Below are 19,212 nucleotides of genomic sequence, written 5' to 3' on the forward strand. Positions count from 1 at the left end.
AGACTTGCATGGCGAGAGAGCGTTAACAGTTCGTAAACTAAGCAATTTCACTCTCATTTTAGCCGGACGACCCGCCGGAACCGGCCGACGGTGGGGACATCCCCAAGAGCGACTCCACCTACTCGATCGACATTCCCAACTCGGTGACGCTGTGGGAGGCGGAACCGCGGCCCGGAAATACCGCCGAGTACTACCAGTTTACACGGTTTGCCATGTCGCTGAACCAGATGGAGGACCACATGCGTGGACCGCAGCGGCCACTGTGTCCGACGGATTCGCGGCTGCGGCCCGATATTCGCAAGCTGGAGAAGGGAGACATGGACGGTGCGGCGGCGGAGAAGACGCGCCTCGAGGAGAAGCAGCGCGAAAACCGGAAGAAGTGTAAAAAGGCCGATGAGAGCATCTTTCCGAGGTATTTGGTAGTAACATCTTGCGTGTTTGGCTGGTTCTTTGAGAATTGCATCCCATTTCAGATGGTTCAAACAGGCCGTCAACCCTCACACGAAGCAGGACGACTGGCTGTACAAGGGCGGCTACTGGGAGCGCACGGACGATTCGATGGTGATGGAGATCTTCTAAGATGTGTCTGTTGAAAAGAGAAACCGTTTGTGCAGGGCAACATTTTAAAACCACTCAAATTTGGGAGAGGGGCGGGAAACTTCCAATTTGGTGTTCCATCATCAACATAAAAAAGCAAAATCATATTACATAAAAGGTGTAAAAGCTTCTTACTTTTCTAAGAAGTGTTGAAAAGAGTCATTTTCGTTGAAAGAAAACAAAGAATTAATGCTAGAAATGCTTCGGGCAAAGCTGTGCCAACGAATGAGTTAAGGAAAAGCATACACTGCATAACACTGACAACCATAAATAATCGCATAAATTCATGTTTTAGCAAGACAGACCAATAAACCACATTTAGAAGCAAACAGGCAGGTTAAATTGGAGTTGTTTTGAACGCTAAAAATCGGTTAACCTAGCAATAAATTGTTACCAGAAAATATAACAAAAAAACAACATTTAGAAACATGTTTAACTGCTTTCATTTTAGTTTGATGCACAGTGTAAAACGCAAAAAAAGATGTGTTTTAAAAAATAGTTAAGAAATTCCAGCCAACGAGGCAATAAATTGCTACCATACAAAATTCGACAATATCATTATAATCGTTAGAAGAAGCAAACTAAAAAAAAGAGTCACAACTTCTGAGCGTTTCCGGTAGTACTAACTGTAAGGTCAAAATCAGCCAGAATCAACTCGAATATAATTTGACGTCAATTACCGTATACTGTATAGTTTTTCTAAACATTAACCATTACGGGATGTTCGAAATTGAGATTCTTTGTTCTTTCATTTCCGCTGGTCAGAATTATCTATAGAAGAAGAAGCAAAAGTTCGACGTGGACCAACGTTGGGCGCAAACTGACAATGGGTGTGCTTTTTTTGGAAGTAGTACTAACACTATTTATTCGCTAGTGAACATTGCACTTTGCGTTAGGGTGGGAGGTTGTTCTTAAACAGTTTATCAAATATATTAAAAACAAGCTAAACCCGACAAACTTCGTCTTGTCTTTTTTTTGTTTTTTTAACGTTTTTAGCTTGTTTGCTTATTCAGCCTCCTGTGAATAAAATTTGACTTTACGCAACTTTTCCAGCAGGGCAGAAAATTTCACAAAAGACTATTTTTTAAATTAAAAATCGAACCAATAGTTTTCGAGGCATCGCGAGTTGATAAATGAGATCTATTTAGGTTACACTGAAAACAAAAACATTTTTCACAAAAATTCTCTTTAAGAAACTATCTCAGCAATCAGTAGTCCGATTAACTAAGGCCAAATTAAATTGAAAATAAAGCAGGTTTTTGGGTGCCTTCCGTATGACCAAACAAGCCATTGTACATCATCAGTTTGTCTAAATATGGCTGCTGTCCATAATCAAAGGTCTGTACAAATTTTAAAATCTGTATTTATTTTAACGAATTCTTTGATCGAATTAAAAAATATACGCGGGAGATTATTTTTGCTGATTTAAAAAATCACTTTTTGCTACTTTACCTGTCATACTTGAACGAAAACGCCTACTTTTCTGTACCATAAATAAAAAAATAAAATAGAGAAACTTTTCAAAATAAATGCTAAAAAGTTCAACTTTTGAAAAACTTTTCAACTTTTAAGCACTTGTTTCGAAAAAAATTACTTTCCAAAATTTTTTTTATTTAAACAGTTATTTGATAACATACATGAACATTTTGACGTCGTATTTATCAAACTCGATAAACCTCGTTGGATAAATGTACGTCTCGCGCTGAAAATATCTTCTTTTTGCAACTTGTTGCATAAACCACTACAGTCCAGACTCGATTATCCAAAGGCCTCGGAAAAAATTCACTTCGGATAATCGAATCACGTAGAAAAAACGCTTTCTTATTTTTGATTGTCAAGCTTTAGCATGACTCCTAAACTACGCTAAAGTGATTCAGAATTTTTAATTCCAAGATGTCGACCAATATGGCGGTGATGAAATATTGAAAAAAAGCATTTTTTTCAAAATTAACTAAAATAGAGTCGTAGAACTCGAATTTGATGTTGAAAACAAAAAAAAAATTAAAGAAATATTTTTTTTCTCAATTCGATTATCTGAAGTCCCATTCAAACCTTCGGATAATCGAATCTGGACTGTATTTTGTCACTGAAAATTGATAAAAAAAACTTTTTTTTATTTTTTATGTTTTCACGGACATAAAACACATTCTTTTCAGAATATTCCAGAATAGTAAAAAATCTTTGATTAATTTTTGATTTTTGAAAACATACCGTCCTTAGGGGTGACATAGGGCCTGGAGGGTGAGGTTGGGTCATACGAATTTCAGGAAATTTCAGCATTTTTGTATCACTTAATTATACCCCTTAGATCCAACGTCACCTCCGATGACGGCAGTAATTTAATGTTTTTTTTAAAGAGGTCGAACAAAATTATTAAACCAATTTTTAATGTAACTTTTATTCATGTAACCTTTAGAAGTTCATGAAAGGGTTAAAACACTTATTTTTGAAATATTTATTGAAATGACGGGCTACATTTTAAGATTTCGAAATACATTTTATTGAAACCAGAAAATTACATAAAAAAACATTTTTTAATATTATAATAGAACAAGTGATCAAAAAACGAGGGCTAATTTAGCAACACTGATTTTATCAACCATATAATCAAGATTTGCAGCCAGATTTTATCAACCGTATAATCAAAGTTCAAAAAAGCAAAATGCAGGAACATTTCTTAACTTTTCAAAAATATTTATTTTTTGTTTCAAAAAATCGCAAGCCTAGACACAATTTTTAAAAATTTAAAAACTGCGATTTAAAAAAAAAAGTTCGAAAGATTTAAATTAAAAAAGGTGCACTTTATCAATACTTCACTGAAGTATTTTTAGATTTCTAATTTAATTTTATTTTTACCCTTTTTAAGATTTTATTTTATCACAATTTAAAAATAAATAAATTTTGATTTTGAAAGCTGATTTTTCTAATTTTTGGTATACCCTCTAAGAGAACAGATAAATTTGTTGATTGCTCATAACAACATTTGTTATTATTTTTATCTTTTTTAAATAAAAATTTGAACAATGTTTTGAGGGTCATCAAGATGGCCATGAGTTGCAATCTTCAATATAAAAAAATTGTAAAATGTTTTAAATTTTCATTTTTTTTTATTGTGATATTTAATTGTGATAGGCTGTGTAGTCGGAGTTACCGAATTCTAAGAAGCTTAATTTTCTCAAGGTGGCTTAAAATTGAAAACTTAAATTAGCAAAAAATATCTTTCATTTCAAGAGTTTTATTTCAATAGTACTATACTGTTCTACGCATAATTGTCTCATGTTCAAAAAAATGCAATTGAGAAAAATGCGATTGAAATTTTTTTTAACGATTTCCTTGTTTCTACGCATAATTGTCCCGTGAGTCCCTGTACACCCTGTATATCCCTTATCACATAGGTCAATTATGCGTAGAAAGGCAGTAGGGGAAATCTACCCATTTTAATCCTAATAAGCGGTCGTGTTTGAATGATGCTGGATAATCTAGAGTCTCCCTTGAATTTTACTAAAACCAAGTACACCAACGAGTAGAGCAAGTTTTTGTGAACATTTCTGTTTATTTTCACTTTCACTAAAAGTTATTCTATTTCTTTACCAAGCATTTAACAAAAAAATCCCAAGGGTATTCTAATCGAGGCGAATGCATTGGGCCACGCCCATTTTTCTAATATCGGCTTAGTTCTTTTTCTTCCAACACTCTGTCGAGTGTTGCCATTTGCGCTGACAGTTCAAACGAACACTCACGAAAAGTGGCATTTATAGGGAAAGTTTCCTGGCATCGCTGGCTGTGCTGCTGGTGGTGTTGACGGCCAGCCTTTGTTCTTTTTTTGCCTTCGTCTCTCGCTCGGTTTTCTTCATCCTTCGATTGGAATGCAAAGTGAAAATTGAAACGTCAAACGACTTGGCGCGTTTGTTTTTTTTTATGGCGCTTGCTAATTTATTACATTTTTCGGGATTATTCTTCAAGTGAGTGCCTTACTAATGATCAAAAGAACATGTTGCCGGTAGTTGGAAGCAATTTCATATCTTAAGCGCCGTGAAAAAGTAAGCGAAAGTGAAAAGTTAATTTTGGCGATATTCATTAAGCGTTTGAGGGATTCTCGTGTGTGTCACTGTGTGTGCCAACAAAATGATGAGAAGTGGTCTCGCAAAATACAAATTATGTTCAAAAGTGCATTAAATGTGATCTTTTTGGCCAGTAAGTGGCATACATTTGCGTGCTTACTCGAGGCGGTGCTGTTGCTGGTAAGTTTATAGCCCAAATAGTATTTTTGGAGCTTTAATCGAGCATCAAACTCTCCATATGACGAAGATAGGTGTTTGATTGGAAAGGGTAGATTTCCCCTATAAGCGCTCAGTTTCCGAACAAGCTCCAAGGCTACGCCCATACAGTCTTAGAGGGGTGGTTTGGGAAAGATTCGCAATTTTGAATGAAACTGCACTTGGACTGGCAGCTGAATTTTGACGTTTGAGATTTTTGAATTTGAACAAAGCACAAACTTAGCTTACCATACAAAAATGGTATGTAAACAACATGTTGGTAAATGGTATGTAAACATAAGTTGGTAATTTCTAATTCAAGTTTTTATACTGCTTTTGTTTATTTTTGTTTTTTTTTTTTCAGAGAGTGTAAACATTATTTTTGAATACAAAATTGACAACTTGATTGCTTCAATTTAATTAAAAACAGTTTGGTAACAATTTCCCACCCTTTTTGGCAAGGCAATCGCAAATTGGTGCAGCTCTGAGAAATGTACAGCATATTTGTGGGGGAAGAAAAATCTCGCCGGTAAAGCGAGAGATGCGAATCACTGTTCGCAACCACACACATATAAAATAAATCAATAGATGAAACTTAACCGGTGAAACGGTCCAGAAGAAAATGAAAACCCAAGTAGCGCATATTGTTCAATATTGTTATTTGATGATGAAGAAGAAAAAAACGATAGTCGATATATGTAATGGAATTAAGAAGCATTTAGAAGTACATTAAACAAAATATATATATATTTGAATTGTAAAGAAGTAAAAGATCAATGTGAAATAAAACCAGCAAAAAATCCAGCTCAACGCAACCCGTTAGGACTTTCTTTTTCGCTCCATTTTTGAAAGAAAATTCAACACTTTTTTTTCAGCATTGAAGACTAATCCTTTTCGGTGTTTGGTATTCTTCAAGAAATGAATTTTATTTTGGGTTTGATTAGAAATTACTATTGGTTGTTTTTGAGTTTGTGTGTGTGGCTTTTCCCCTTCGAAAAAAATCCATGCATTCTTTAATACTTTTTCTTGCTCTGTTTGACGGGAAATATTTACAATTTGCTTCTTTCTCTTTATTTTTTTTTTTTGCTGCGGGGTGTGCTTTTATTTCTGTTTCTTTTAAAATCAATAATCTGCTCAACAATGATATAATATAATCTCGTAGATGCTTTTGCTTTTTTGTCTATCTCATTTGCTATAACGACAAAGTTGTGTGTGTGTTTGGGTGTGAGTTTTGTTGGCTCTTGTTTTACTTTCTCTAGAATCAACTATAAAATCTGCTTGCACTATCCTACAATATCTTTCTCTTCTTCTGTTTCTACTTTATGTTATAATTTCTTTTTGCTAATTTTTGTGCTACTTTCTAAAAAACTAATCTTTGCTTGCTCTGCTTCTACTGCTACCAACATCTTCAGTGTATTCTGTTTCTCTCTTGCTCAAAAAACGACGATAACGGATCAATTAAGGGCACGCGGAACCAAAATAGGCGTAACTCCGAAAAGCCAACGAAACAGAAAACGAAACCCAAACGTCCCAATTCAACTCACGTGCCGCCGCTGCTTCTCCTCCTCCTCCTCCACATCCTCCTCGAAGCTTTCGTTGGCGTAGTCCTCCGTCACCGAAACGGGCGCCACCACCCCGGATGTGTCCACCACCTTCGGCACGCACGTCTCCCACGCCCTCCGACGACGATGCTGCTGCTGCTGGCTTTGTCGCTGCTGGCGCCGATGGCGAGCTCCCTTACTGGGGGAACCGTGCAACCGGTTGCTGTGGGTGCTACTCCGGGACAGGTCGTCGTCCCGGAACAACCGGCTGTCTTCCTCATCGCCATCGCCATCGTCGTCGTCGTCATCGTCCAGAACCACCAGCAGAATCTCGCTGTTGTCGTCCGTGGCCACTTCCTCCTCTAGCGCTGGTCCCGCGGGCTTCGAACCTGCAAGTCAACAACCCCCGGCCGGAAAGCGGGTCGGTCCCGGAAATAAATTGCGAAAATTGCCGAAAAGGTTGCAGAACACATAAAGAAAAAGGAGAGAAACGAACGAAACGCGAGGAAAGAGAAAGAAAAAATCAAACGAAGAAAGAGGAGAAAAAAGCAATCAGTTAAAACTGTTATTCAACGGTTTCTTTCTTTTTGTAAAAAGCATCAATTTTGATTTTCATAAATTGTACCAGCAGGGAAAGTTAAGGAGGAAATTTTGGGGAATTATTTACAAACAAGACTCACAGAGGAAAAGGCACAAGAAATTTTGCTTAGCAAATTAAGGTGGCTCGAAAACCTCTCTTCACATTACACATTGACATCGAAGGTTTGTGTTGAATCCATTGCTTTGTTTTTGTTTTGCGCTAATCTATTCTACTACTCACTACTATTGCATGGTTTGCTTCGATTTCACTAAAATTCTACTCTCTTGTTATGCTCAACAACGCTCTCTCACTCTCTCAACTGTGATATTCGATTAGTAACAAATGCTTACTTGGTTTACAATTTGTTAGACGAATTCGATAAAAGTCTGTTCTACTGATTTGCTATTGTTTTGCGATATAACGAAATCTCTCTACTGAGTATGTGAGTGTGATTTGCGTGTGTGTTTGTTCTGGTAAGCTATATTTAGTTTGAAGAGATATTTTGTTTTGTTTCTTTGGCCGTTTTCAACAGGTGCGCGTGTGCTTTAATTGCATTTTTTTTGTTTTATTAGTGAAAGCTATAGATTTTTACCTTTTGTTAAGTGTATTTGTGCGGATTTTAAATCCTGTTAATCTTTTGCGTTGTTTTGGGTTAATTTGATAGAGCTACTTGTTGCTTCTGTGATACTTTCATTAGTGTGTGTGTGGGTGTACGTTTGGGTTGGAATACGGGAAGGATTGTGGGAGGAATTGTTCGTACGTATATAGACTTTTTTTTGCGAAATGTACAAAATTTCTGCAAAAGAAGCTGAGATTTAACTCAATTTCGCGAATGTTATCTTAACTTATTCTGTTGAAAAAAATATTTCAAAAACATGAGAATGTTAACAAAATCAAAATGTCAACATCGTTTTGAAAAAACTTTAATAATGAAAAATTAAAAAAATCAAAAATTAAAAAAAAAACTTGATTCGATTATTAGAAGTCTATAACCAATTTTCGATTTTATATATATTTTTTTTGATTATTGAAGTATTGGGTTTAAATTTAATTTTCAGTTTTAGGATTTAAAAATTAATGAATATTAAAATTTTCAAGATTCAGAATTCTAAAATACAAAATAATAATTTAGAGTAGTTCAGGACTTTTTTAATTTTAGTATTTTTTTCATTAATTTTTAAATTAAACAATAATTACAGAATTATGAAAACATGAATTTTTGAATATTCGATTTTCAAAATTCTTGAATATTAAAAATTAACAAATTCAAAAAATTTAGAATTTTAACACTAAAAAAAATCAGAATTTTAAAATTTAAAAATTTTAAGTTTCCAGATTTTTGGAATTTTAAGAATTTTAGAACTTCAGAATTTATGAGTTTGAAAATTTTAGAATTTTGTAATTTCGGAATCAAGGAATTGAGATTGATTAATTTTCAATTTTTAGAATTCTGAAACCAATTTTTATTAAATATTTTTAAATTAAAAAATTGAAGAATTGAAGAGTTTCAGTATTACAAATATAAAAATTTAAAAATTTTAGACATTTTAAGATTTTAGAATTTTAGAATTTTAAGTTTTTGTGTTTTCAGAACTATGGAATTTTTTAGAATTTATAACTAAAGAATTTAAGAGCTAGAAAATGAAGAATTTAAAAATCTAAGAATTTTAGAATTTTGGAATCAAGAAATTGAGAATTAATCAATACAATTTTTATAAATTTTTAGAATTTTGGAATCAAATTATAAACCTTATAAATTCTATAATTTTTAAAATTATAGAATTGAAGAATTTCAGTATCAAAATTGTATGTTTTTTTGTTTTTGAAATTCGAAATTTTAAAATTTTAAATCTGAGAAGTTTTTTTTTTTGAATTTTAAAATTTTAAAATTTTAGTATTTTAGAATTTTACAATTTTAGAATTTTAGAATTTTAGAATTTTAGAATTTTAGAATTTTAGAATTTTAGAATTTTAGAATTTTAGAATTTTAGAATTTTAGAATTTTAGAATTTTAGAATTTTAGAATTTTAGAATTTTAGAATTTTAGAATTTTAGAATTTTAGAATTTTAGAATTTTAGAATTTTAGAATTTTAGAATTTTAGAATTTTAGAATTTTAGAATTTTAGAATTTTAGAACTTTAGAATTTTAGAATTTTAGAATTTTAGAATTTCAGAATTTTAGAATTTTAGAATTTTAGAATTTTAGAATTTTAGAATTTTAGAATTTTAGAATTTTAGAATTTTAGAATTTTAGAATTTTAGAATTTTAGAATTTTAGAATTTTAGAATTTTAGAATTTTAGAATTTTAGAATTTTAGAATTTTAGAATTTTAGAATTTTAGAATTTTAGAATTTTAGAATTTTAGAATTTTAGAATTTTAGAATTTTAGAATTTTAGAATTTTAGAATTTTAGAATTTTAGAATTTTAGAATTTTAGAATTTTAGAATTTTAGAATTTTAGAAGTTTGGAAGTTTAGAATTTTAGAATTTTAAAATTTTAGAATTTTTGAATTTTTGAATTTTGGAATTTCAGAATTTTAGAATTTTGAAATTTCAGAATTTTTTATTATTCTTGAATTTAGAATTTCGAATTTTTGAATTTTGGTATTTCTATTTTTTTTTTTAGTGTCTTAGGCGATACAAACAAATGTATAAATTGATTTTGCTTAGCATTCTTATGTTCAATAATTGAATACAATTGTAAGTAATTCACAATTTTTTAAGTATTCGTAACAGACGCAGGACGAAGTTTAAATTCGTTAGTGCGAATAATAATCGAGCATAATTTTGCATACCACAAAACAACTCTTGGTAAAATCACAGTTTGGCATCTCGCAGACACATTCAAAATAAACTTTGCAAACGTAAAAAAAACTCTCAACTAAATTCCCACCGCGACCAACCCGCAAACAAAGGGTCGAGTTTGCACTCCGGTGGCAATTTAGATCAATTATTCGCACTATTTCTTGTCGAGCCGCAGATCGAGCGAATCGACCAGGTCCAGGTTCAGAACCTGCTGCGGCCGGGACAGATCCACCATGGCGGGAAAGCCCGAACCGCCCGATGACGCCGCCGTGGCCGCTTCGTGGACGTCGTGCAAACTGACCACGTCGTAGATGGACGAAAAAGTGGCAAACGTTCCGTCGAAGATGTTGTTCTCGGACTTGGAGGAGGTTAGGGAGCTGCATGGGCTGGCCGACGAACTGGACGCGGATGGAGCGCGGAAGCTGGGGCTGCTGTCCAGGAGGAGGAGATGCGGGGAGGCCGACTCGTCGGGGAAGATTAGGCGCTGCGGGGGAAGTTGGGAGTAGGAAGAGGACGGAGTCGCTTGGAGGAGGGGGATGGTGGACGTGGTGTGCGCCAGTGGCGAGTGGGCCGAGTTGGTTGGCGTGTTGAGAGTGCTGGTGCCTGTGCTGTAGTCGTACGGATAGTCTTCGTCGATGTTGAGACTGCTGATGGTGTTGGCGCTGCTGCTGCTGTTCAGCACCGAGTAGGTACACTTGACCGGCGGTGGAGCAATCAGGCAGTCTACGTCGCAGAACGAATGTCGCGTGTGGGTTGAGGCCGCCGTGTGGCTTTGGTAGCCGAGGGAAGTCCTGCTGTTGAGCGGTAGAGACCGTGCCGCAGGTTGTTGTTGCGTGCTTCTGATCGTGTTGATGCTACAACTACCACATTCAACAGAGGTGGAGGGAGGTTTCATTCTACTGTAACTAGTACTAACGGTAAGGTTGGCTCCGCTGTCGCGAGTTCCACCGGAGGAGGAGGACGGGAGGACGCCGGAGCCACTAATTGGTACAGGGGCGGAGGACACGTTACGGGAAGTAGACACAGGTTCGGTAACGGACACATACATCGAATTACCACCACCACCACCGCTAGCACCGTTCGGGTAGAAACGGGGCGAACCGGGCATCCGGTTATTACCTGTCGATTGCTGAATGGCTCCCATCGCCGATTGGCTCATGCGGCCGTCGCCTCCGCCATCCACCAGGCTTATGCACGTTCCGTCCGGTTCCCGCAGCGAGAGACTGGTCAACCCTGTTGCGAGCACGTTTCCGGGGTGGTCATCTGAAAGGCAAAACAGATTAGAAGCGATTCTGTGTTCAACAACACTTCATCTTACCACATCGATCCGGCGGCATGTCGTCGTCGTGCGAAAGCGGACAGCACTCGTCGTCGTCCAGGAAGGAATCGTCCATGTGGGCGTCGTCCCCGTCCATCGACTCACCCTCCATCGAAAGACTATGCGGCGAAGTGGACAGGCCCGTCTGGCTCGAACAAACGTTCGCGTCCACGTAGAACTTTTCCGGGTTTGTTTCGTACGGCTCGCAGGGGATGATCTTGGCAAAGTTGAACTGCGCCTGGTTGATCTCTTGCGTCATCCATTCCGTCTCGAGCAGCTGCTTGATGGTCAGTCGCGTCTTTGGGTTCTTGTCCAGCAAGCCCAGCAACACGTGCTCCAACTCCTCGCTGATCTCGTGCGGAATGATCAACTCCGACTGCAGAATCTCCTCGACGTCCACAAACGGATTCTCGAAGAACATCAACACGTACAGCGTCACTCCGAGCGCCCACATCTCCAACTCCGGCCCGCTGTACCGATTGCCAGCGAGCACCTCCGGCGAGCAGTACTCCGTTGTGCCGTAAAACGTGGAAAACAGCTGTCCCTCCTGCACGAACGTCGCCGACCCAAAATCAATCAGCTTGATATGAAAGTTGTGATCAATGATCACGTTCTCGTCCTTGATATCTCGGTGCAAAATGTTCAACGAGTGCAGAAAGGCCACCGCGTTCGCAATCTGGCGGAAGATTAAACAGCCCAACTTTTCCGTCATGACCGGCCGCCGATCGATAAACTCAAACAGGTCCATCCCGGAGCCGTGGATTTCCATCACCACCTGGAAGAACTTTTCGTTCTCGAACCAGTCGAACATGTTGACAATGTTTGGGTGCTTGACGTGGGTCAGCAGATACACCTCCATCGGAATCTCCCGGTTGTCCTCGCTCGTGATCATAAACTGTGGGACGAGCTTGTCCTTCAGGATGAACTTGGAGATGACCAGCAGCCTGTCCGAGTTCCGGTAGCTCAGCTTCACGTACCCGTACGCGCCCTTCCCGATGTGCCTCACCAGCGTATAATACTTGCTGTACTCGCCGTGCGTCAGATCATCGTCACACTGCGACATTCGCGAAGCGGACGCCGGTCGATCCGTCGAATGTTGACCTGCCGCGGCCGCCGTATTCTTAATCGCCTGCCCCAGCGAGTTGTCCACCGTGCTCGTGATGCTGTTGAACGTCAGCGTCAGATTCTGGTGGCGATCTTCGTCCTCCTCGAGCACGTCGTTGTACGACGACTCCGGATCGCGACTCACCCAAATGCAGAACACCTTCCGACCGCAGGGCAGCGTTTGCTTCGAGATGGTGTACAGGATGTCTATCACGTTGCCGTCGTAATGGATCGCCTCGCCGCGATACTTGCCGTCGGTGTAGATGGCCGATCGTCGGGGACCGCCTGCCGCTGGGGCTGTCGTGGGAGGCAGGTTGGGCAGGACGGCCGCGGCCGAGTGTCGCTTCTGTTGGTCCGGGGTTGAAGTGACCATGGCTTTGGAGAGTTCGTAAGGCTTGATGTAGCGAGGCGTGGTGACCGTTGGAGGAGCGCTCAGTGGGGCGGAGTAGTCCCGACTGAGGGCGGAGTTGATGTCCTCCGTGCTGTAGAGTTGCTCCTTGGAGCTGTTGTCTTCGCTGGCGTTTCCCATGAGACTCTTGGAGGTGTCGTTGACCGGCGTGAGTAGATCACAGTCGACGAGGTCTTCCAGCGCTGGCGGTTTCGTGAGGACACCCTCGCGAAGTGCAACCGAGCTTGACGACGTTGTGGCCGCCGTTTTGATCGCGTTGCAACTGGCCGACCCGGACAGGTTCGCGTAGTTGCGGTTATTTTCGCTGTTGCTCTCCAGGTAGAGCAGGTTCTCGGGAACTGAACAGACGATGATCGAGCTGAATAGGCCACTGGATTCGTTTGCCGGTTCGGCGGGTGCCGGAGGATGATCCGCTGTCAGCGAGATCGACATGCCGTCCGTGCGGTTGTTGCTGGTGGAGTTGGCTGTGAAATCTAAACACACCTTCCGGGACTCCTTCACTGGACTTCCGGACGCGACATCCCCCGTTTCGGCACTCTTCATGCTGTTGATCGCGTTGTGGATAAACTCGTCCTTGTTCTCAAAGTCCACGTGGTCCGTCTCCGTTTCGGACTCGTCGTTGTCCAGCGAAGACAGCGTGGCATTCCGACTGCGCACCATAAAACCCAAATAATCGCACTCCTGGCCAAAGTTGGGCAAGATCTTCGTAATGTGCTCGCCGATGATCTTCTGCTGCGAGTATCCAAACATCAGCATGGAGAAGTGATGATTGCACGACTCAATGACGGAATTTTCGTCGATCACAATCAGGCCGGACATGTTGGTGAAGACCCAAATCGTGATCACGTACAAATGGTTCGGGTTCGATAGGCCGCTGTCGGCGGTGTCCGTACCGGAGTCGTGATGGGCAATCATCAGGCAGAGCGGAAAGGCCACTCCTTCGGCCGTTTTCCCAGTGGCTTTTTGCTTCCGGATGTGCTTCGCAATCATGCTGTTGTCCGCGTCCGGCAACTGAATCGCCGGGATCAACAACGTAACGTCCATTCCATTAAACTTTTCGATCGAGTCCAGCTGGAACAACATCAACGCTTCGTAATCTCCAGACACAACGTACCCGCCCTTGTCCACCACCAGTTGGGCCACTCTCCGTTCCACAGGTTCCGCCACGGCCAAGCACCGAGCTTCATTATCAATCTGACGAACCCACAGCGAAACGGCCACGTGATCCCCAGACTTTGTACACAGCTCCACCACCTTTCCACTCAAGATGATCACCGTGCCATCTTCGCTGTTCAGCTGACCCTCGGACAACGCCGAAACGTGCATCTTGTTCTTGTTCGGCAACAAACTGGCAAACTGCATCTCGCACAGTTCCTTCGAGCTGTACCCCAACAACTCGCACGCATTCCGATTCACAATCAATATCTGCGAACTCTTGGCATCGATCGTAAAAATCGCCTTGTTCGGGTTGATCCCGGTCTTGGGCAGCCGTCCAATCGATTCCGACGCCGACGCCACGTACGACGCATTATTGTACGGCGAGCTAACCCCCGCCCCCAGGCATCCCTTCGGCCGGAACGCCGTGAACCGCAACCCGTTCGCACCGTCCACCCGAACGCGATCCATCAGGAACGCTGACCGCTGGTGGCGCTTCCTGCCGCCGGTTGTGGTTACAACGGATATCGGCGCCTCCGACGGCCCACGGTAGAATCGCAACGGAGTGTTCAGCAGCAGGTCCGCATCGCGGCGCCGCACCCGCCGATTAACGATCCCCGGGAAGCTCTGGTTGACCTCGAACGAGTTGCTGAAGAAGCTGCGCCAGTCCGAGTCCGTGCCCGAGTTGCCACGCTGGGATGTCCTGGGAGGGGGGAAAGAGTGAAAAGTTCATGAAATATGCAACAGCTTGGAGGCACACATGCCACACAATATGGATGGATGGGATGGGTTTAAAGGTTAACGGGGAGCGTCACAGCTGGCGAAAAATCGCATCACATTATGCTGTGCAGCAAGGACAACGCACTTGGCGCTCGGCGGTCGTTATCGTCGCATGTTTCGGTTGAAGGCGTTGGAAAACAAAGCACCTTCGCTCGCGAGCTGTCTTTGTTGTTTTAGGTGGCTAAGCTTTCTTTCTCGTGGATTTTATCCAAGCAAGGCTAGAACAAAGGACATGGTAATCTGTTAATCGCAATCCTTCGGAATGAATTTTTGGAACTTATTGAGATGTAAGGAATGCAAGCAGAAATAAACCATCCAATCAAGGATTGAGCTTCGTTGTCTAACATGAGAGAAGGAATAAATAGTTTCTTTAAGTCCTTGCAAAATATTCAACATTTTAAAAAACAAAAGTCCAAAAATTCTAAAATTTCAAAAATACTATTATTCTAAGATTAGGGGAGCAGCATCTAATTCCAGCTTGCCTCGAATGTTGGCAGTTCAGAACTTTGACATTCAAATTATAAGCGTTTTCAACTGAAGAAGAAGTGAGCAAGCAAGTTTCTATCAAAAGTATTGCAAAATGTGTTGTTTAAATAGTGAAAATCAACCAATTGGATGGAGTTAGGAGCGAGTGCTTAACCTGCCAAACATACGAGAATTTCCCCGGTAAAAAGTTAAAATCAAACAGTTCAAAAGTTCTAAAATTCTCAATTTATCGAATTCAAATATTCTCAAATTCTAAAGTTTCAGAATTTTCTAAATTATAGAAATTTGGTGGTTAGGATGAGCGTTTTAGCAGAAAGTATTACTAGAGATATAGCGGAATTAAAAGGAACAACTCGTCTCTTTGTATTCATAGTATAAAATTTTTAATTTTTATAATATTAGATTTTTTATAAATATTCTGATTTTTGAGTTTTTTACATTTTCTGAATTTTTAGATTTTTTTAAATTTTCTTAACTTTTTGAATTTATTGATTTTTTTTTGAATCACCTAAACTATCTGAAATTTCGGAAGTTTTTAATTGAATCTGAAGTATCTGATTTATTGAATTATCTTATTTTTTGAATTTATTGAATCATCAAAATTTTCCGAATTTTCAGATTTTTTTCATTTTGTGAATTTTCTGTTTTCTTTTAATTTTTGATTTGTTTTGAATTCACTAAATTTTCTGAAATTTAAAAAATTACTAAATTTTCTGAATTTTCAATTTTTTTTAGCAATTTTTTTTTATTGCGTTGAAGTTTCTAAATTTTTCGAATATCAGAATTTGGAGAATTTTGAGAATCTGGAGAATTTAAAAAAATCAAAATTGAGAATTTTGGAAATTTTGAAAATTTTGATAATTATAGTATAAGAAGAATTTGGAGAGTTAGTAGTATTTTGAAAATTTAGAGCATTTTGAGAATTTTGAGAATTTTGGAATTTGGTGAATAATTTTGAGCGTCTTGCGAATTTTGAGAGTTTAGAAAATTTGAAAATTTGGAAAATTTAGAAAAAAAATGTTGAGCATTTTTGGAATTTTGAGAATATAAAAATTTAAGAATAAGGAGAATTTTGAAAATTTTAAAAAATTGAGAATTGTAGAAATTGGAGAATTTTGAATTTGAAGAATTTGGAGAATTTTGAATTTGAAGAATTTGGAGAGTTTTAAGAATTCAGAAAATTTTAAAGCTTTTGAAATTTTAGATTTTGAGAATTAGAGAATTTGGAGGATTCGGAGATCGTATTGAATTTATTTTGAAAAAAAGTTGAGAATGTTAAGAATTTTGAGAAAGTTGAAAATTAAATAATTGGGAATTTTAAGAGTTTAGAAAATTAGAAAATTTGGAAAATTTAGAAAAAAAATTAAATGTTGAGCATTTTTGGAATTTTGAGAATATAAGAATTTAAGAAATAGAAGAATTTTGAAAATTTTGAGAATTGTAGAAATTGGAGAGTTTTGAATTTGAAGAACTTGGAGAATTTTGAATTTGGAGAATTTTGAATTTGAAGAATTTGGAGAGTTTTAAGAAATCAGAAAATTTTGAAGCTCTTGACATTTTAGATTTTGAGAATTAGAGAATTCGGAGAATTCGGAGATCGTATTGATTTTTTTTTTTTCAAGAAAAATCTAGAATGTTAAGAATTTTGAGAATGTTGAAAATTAAAAAAAAAAAATGGGAATATTGAGACTTTTAAAATTTGGGCAAATTGGAGAATTTTAGAATTTGGAGAATTTGAAGGTTTTGGAGAATTTGGATATTTTGAAGAATTTAGAAAATTTGGAGAGTATTGAAGATTTAGAAAATTTCGACAATTTTAACAATTTTGGGAATTTGAAAATTGAGAATATTGAGAATTTTAAAAATTGGAGAATTTTTGATTTTTTTTTCAGAATTTGGGGAGTTTTGAAAATTGTAGAAATTGAAGAATTTTGAATTTGAAGAATTTGAAGAATTTCGAATTTAAAGAATTTGAGAATGGAGAATTCAGAGATATTGAATTCAGATAATATTGAAAATTAAAAAAAAAACGAGGATGTTAAGAATTTTGAGAATGTTGAAAATTCATTGATTGAGAATTTTAAAATTTGGAGAATTTTAGAATTTGGAGAATTTTATGAATTTGGATAATATGGATGATTTAAAGAATTTAGAGAATTTTAACAATTTTGAGAGTTGAGAATTTAAAATTTTAAAGTGTTGAGAATTTTACAAAATTGGAAGATTTAGAGAATTTGGATAATTTTAAGATTTAAAAAAAAATTAAAATTTGAGGGATTTGAAGAATTTTAGAATATGGAAAATTTGAAGAATTTGGAGAATTTAAATTTTGAGAAATTTGAAAATTTTGAGAAGCTTGAGAATTAAAAAAAAAATGAGAATTACTTATATTTTTTTATTTGTTTGACCAGAGTCGAGGGACAAAACTTCAAAAAATATTTGCAACGGCCTAAATTAAATTCTGCTTTTTGAGAGTCAGGTTGACTGAGGCAACTCTGGAATATTGAATATTGAATATTATAACGAATGCAGAACTTATTTTAAACAAGCATCGCGCGAAAAAACCTTAAACTCCACATTCTTTTTATGTCCTTTTTCAGCTGCCTAACGCTTAAGAAAAATCACAAACCTTTCTTGAGTGTTTTTTTTTTTTTTTTTGTATGGGGTTTTGCATTCCTTTCGAGCTGCGTACTAGCCTCATAAGAACTGAAAAAATGCCAGTTTTGAACCTTCTACGACAAAAGGAGATGAATTTATGGATTCATTTGAAACGTTTTAAAATACTTAAAACAGTTTGGGGGCTATAAAAATTTATTTAGAATTTGTGTTCACTTAGGAAAAATAGATCAGCGCAATTTCAACCCAAACAGCGCTCATGTTCCACAATGCACGCAAGGGAAACCCTTTCATGTTGGAATGTTCTACATGCCCTTCTAGCACTTCAAACCTCCCCTCCGAGCATTCCAACCCGCAAGCCCTTATCCCAATTTTCCCACCTTCAACAGCACACACTCACCTGAGCTTGTTCAACGGCGTGAAGATACTGCTCGGCTTGAGGCCACCCTTGGCCGCTTTCCGATCGCACGTCGGCGGTGTCTCCGCTTGCTCCCCCACCGCCTGTGGCCTGTGGCGCCGAAAGAGGACCCGCTTCTTGCTAGTGGAGCAGGCAACTCGCTGCAGCAGCTGCTTCCGCCTGGGATCTCTGCGGACCGAGTTTTCCTTGTCCTCCTCGTCCTCGTCCCCAGCGAAGCCCGTTCCGGTGGGCGCGGGGAACTTTTTCCAGCTGATCTGGCCCGTCGGAGGTGTCCGCAGGTTGTGGGCACTGGAGGACGACTTGACGGATTGTCTTTTTTTGGGGGTTGAAAAAAGTGGGAAAACAATCGATCAGAGGGACTTCTTTTCGTGGCGCAAATGGACTCGAACGACGCGGGAATCGACGGTGGTCACTGTAAAACAGCAGGGAACACTCGTTGGACAACACGGGGACAACAATCACACAAAGTCGACAGCAGTGTCCGCGAGGGAATGTGCGTAAGTGACGAAAAAACGGGAATCACAAAGATTTCGCGACCTGATGGACACATACAAACGTACACACACACATACACACTACTGGGGTGCAAGGATTTTTGACAGGATGTGTGCAAGAGAATTCTGAAAATCGATTCCGTTTTGGCAGGACGGATGACATACGGGCCATGAGATGGAACCGTGTGCGCATGTTTGCCACCACCGTCAATTCCCGCGCGCCAATTAGTTTGAAATTGGACCGTTGCGAAACAGAATCTAGAGCAATCTTACCTGTTCATGGTTCCGAGTAGACCTGTGTCCGGAAATAATCGAAGCAACCTGCCACACGGAACGTTCACCGGAAATTACAAATTTAAAGGATTGACGCACAATGTCACAATGGAACTTCTAAATTTAAATCGAAAACACGTAACGAAACCAAACACTTATCCTAGAATCTAAAATATTCTAAAATTTACGAATTAAAACACAATAATTTTAAAAATTAATTAATCAGCGCGTTGGCGGCAGTTGCACTTCAAACGGATCTTTTGTTTCTGACTTGACAAGCGATTTAAAAGGACGAGTGCAGAAAAAAACTGCAAAACAAACAAAACAAAACAACGGGAACGATTGGAAACGGAACGCGCAAAAAAGCGAAACATTGCA

The 19,212-nt window shown here is 38.6% G+C and overlaps 2 protein-coding genes across 8 annotated transcripts in view; one reads left to right on the plus strand and one right to left on the minus strand.

Moving 5' to 3' along the window:
• LOC6048041 (oxysterol-binding protein-related protein 2) overlaps positions 1–1,548 on the plus strand; it is a 65,626-nt gene extending 64,078 nt beyond the window's left edge. For all 7 annotated transcript variants that reach the window (XM_038260433.1, XM_038260434.1, XM_038260435.1 and 4 more), the window contains 2 exons: positions 63–412; positions 474–1,548. In XM_038260433.1, the coding sequence (XP_038116361.1) occupies positions 63–412; positions 474–579 (456 nt within the window). In that variant the 3' untranslated portion in view covers positions 580–1,548. The remainder of the gene's footprint in view (positions 1–62; positions 413–473) is intronic.
• A 4,179-nt stretch (positions 1,549–5,727) lies between these two features.
• LOC6048039 lies at positions 5,728–19,077 on the minus strand. Its single transcript, XM_038260678.1, has 5 exons — positions 18,835–19,077; positions 18,050–18,379; positions 11,100–14,470; positions 10,901–11,044; positions 5,728–6,783 (listed from the first exon to the last, which is right to left on the minus strand). Exons 1-5 carry the CDS (start codon positions 18,840–18,842, stop codon positions 6,389–6,391), a joined length of 4,248 nt encoding a protein of 1,415 aa, XP_038116606.1. The 5' UTR covers positions 18,843–19,077; the 3' UTR covers positions 5,728–6,388.
• Positions 19,078–19,212: the final 135 nt, after the last annotated feature.

The sequence above is a fragment of the Culex quinquefasciatus genome, chromosome 3 (genome assembly GCF_015732765.1).
Source record: "Culex quinquefasciatus strain JHB chromosome 3, VPISU_Cqui_1.0_pri_paternal, whole genome shotgun sequence".
Taxonomy (NCBI): domain Eukaryota; kingdom Metazoa; phylum Arthropoda; class Insecta; order Diptera; family Culicidae; genus Culex; species Culex quinquefasciatus.

Bases quoted from the DNA above. Each gene is read 5' to 3' on its own strand.
- LOC6048039 (XM_038260678.1), bottom strand. The intron at 14,471-18,049 runs GTGAGTGTGTGC...CCCCCCTCCCAG, and splicing joins ACGCCGTTGAACAAGCTCAG to GACATCCCAGCGTGGCAACT. The intron at 6,784-10,900 runs GTAATAACCGGA...GTTGACTTGCAG, and splicing joins AGCCATTCAGCAATCGACAG to GTTCGAAGCCCGCGGGACCA.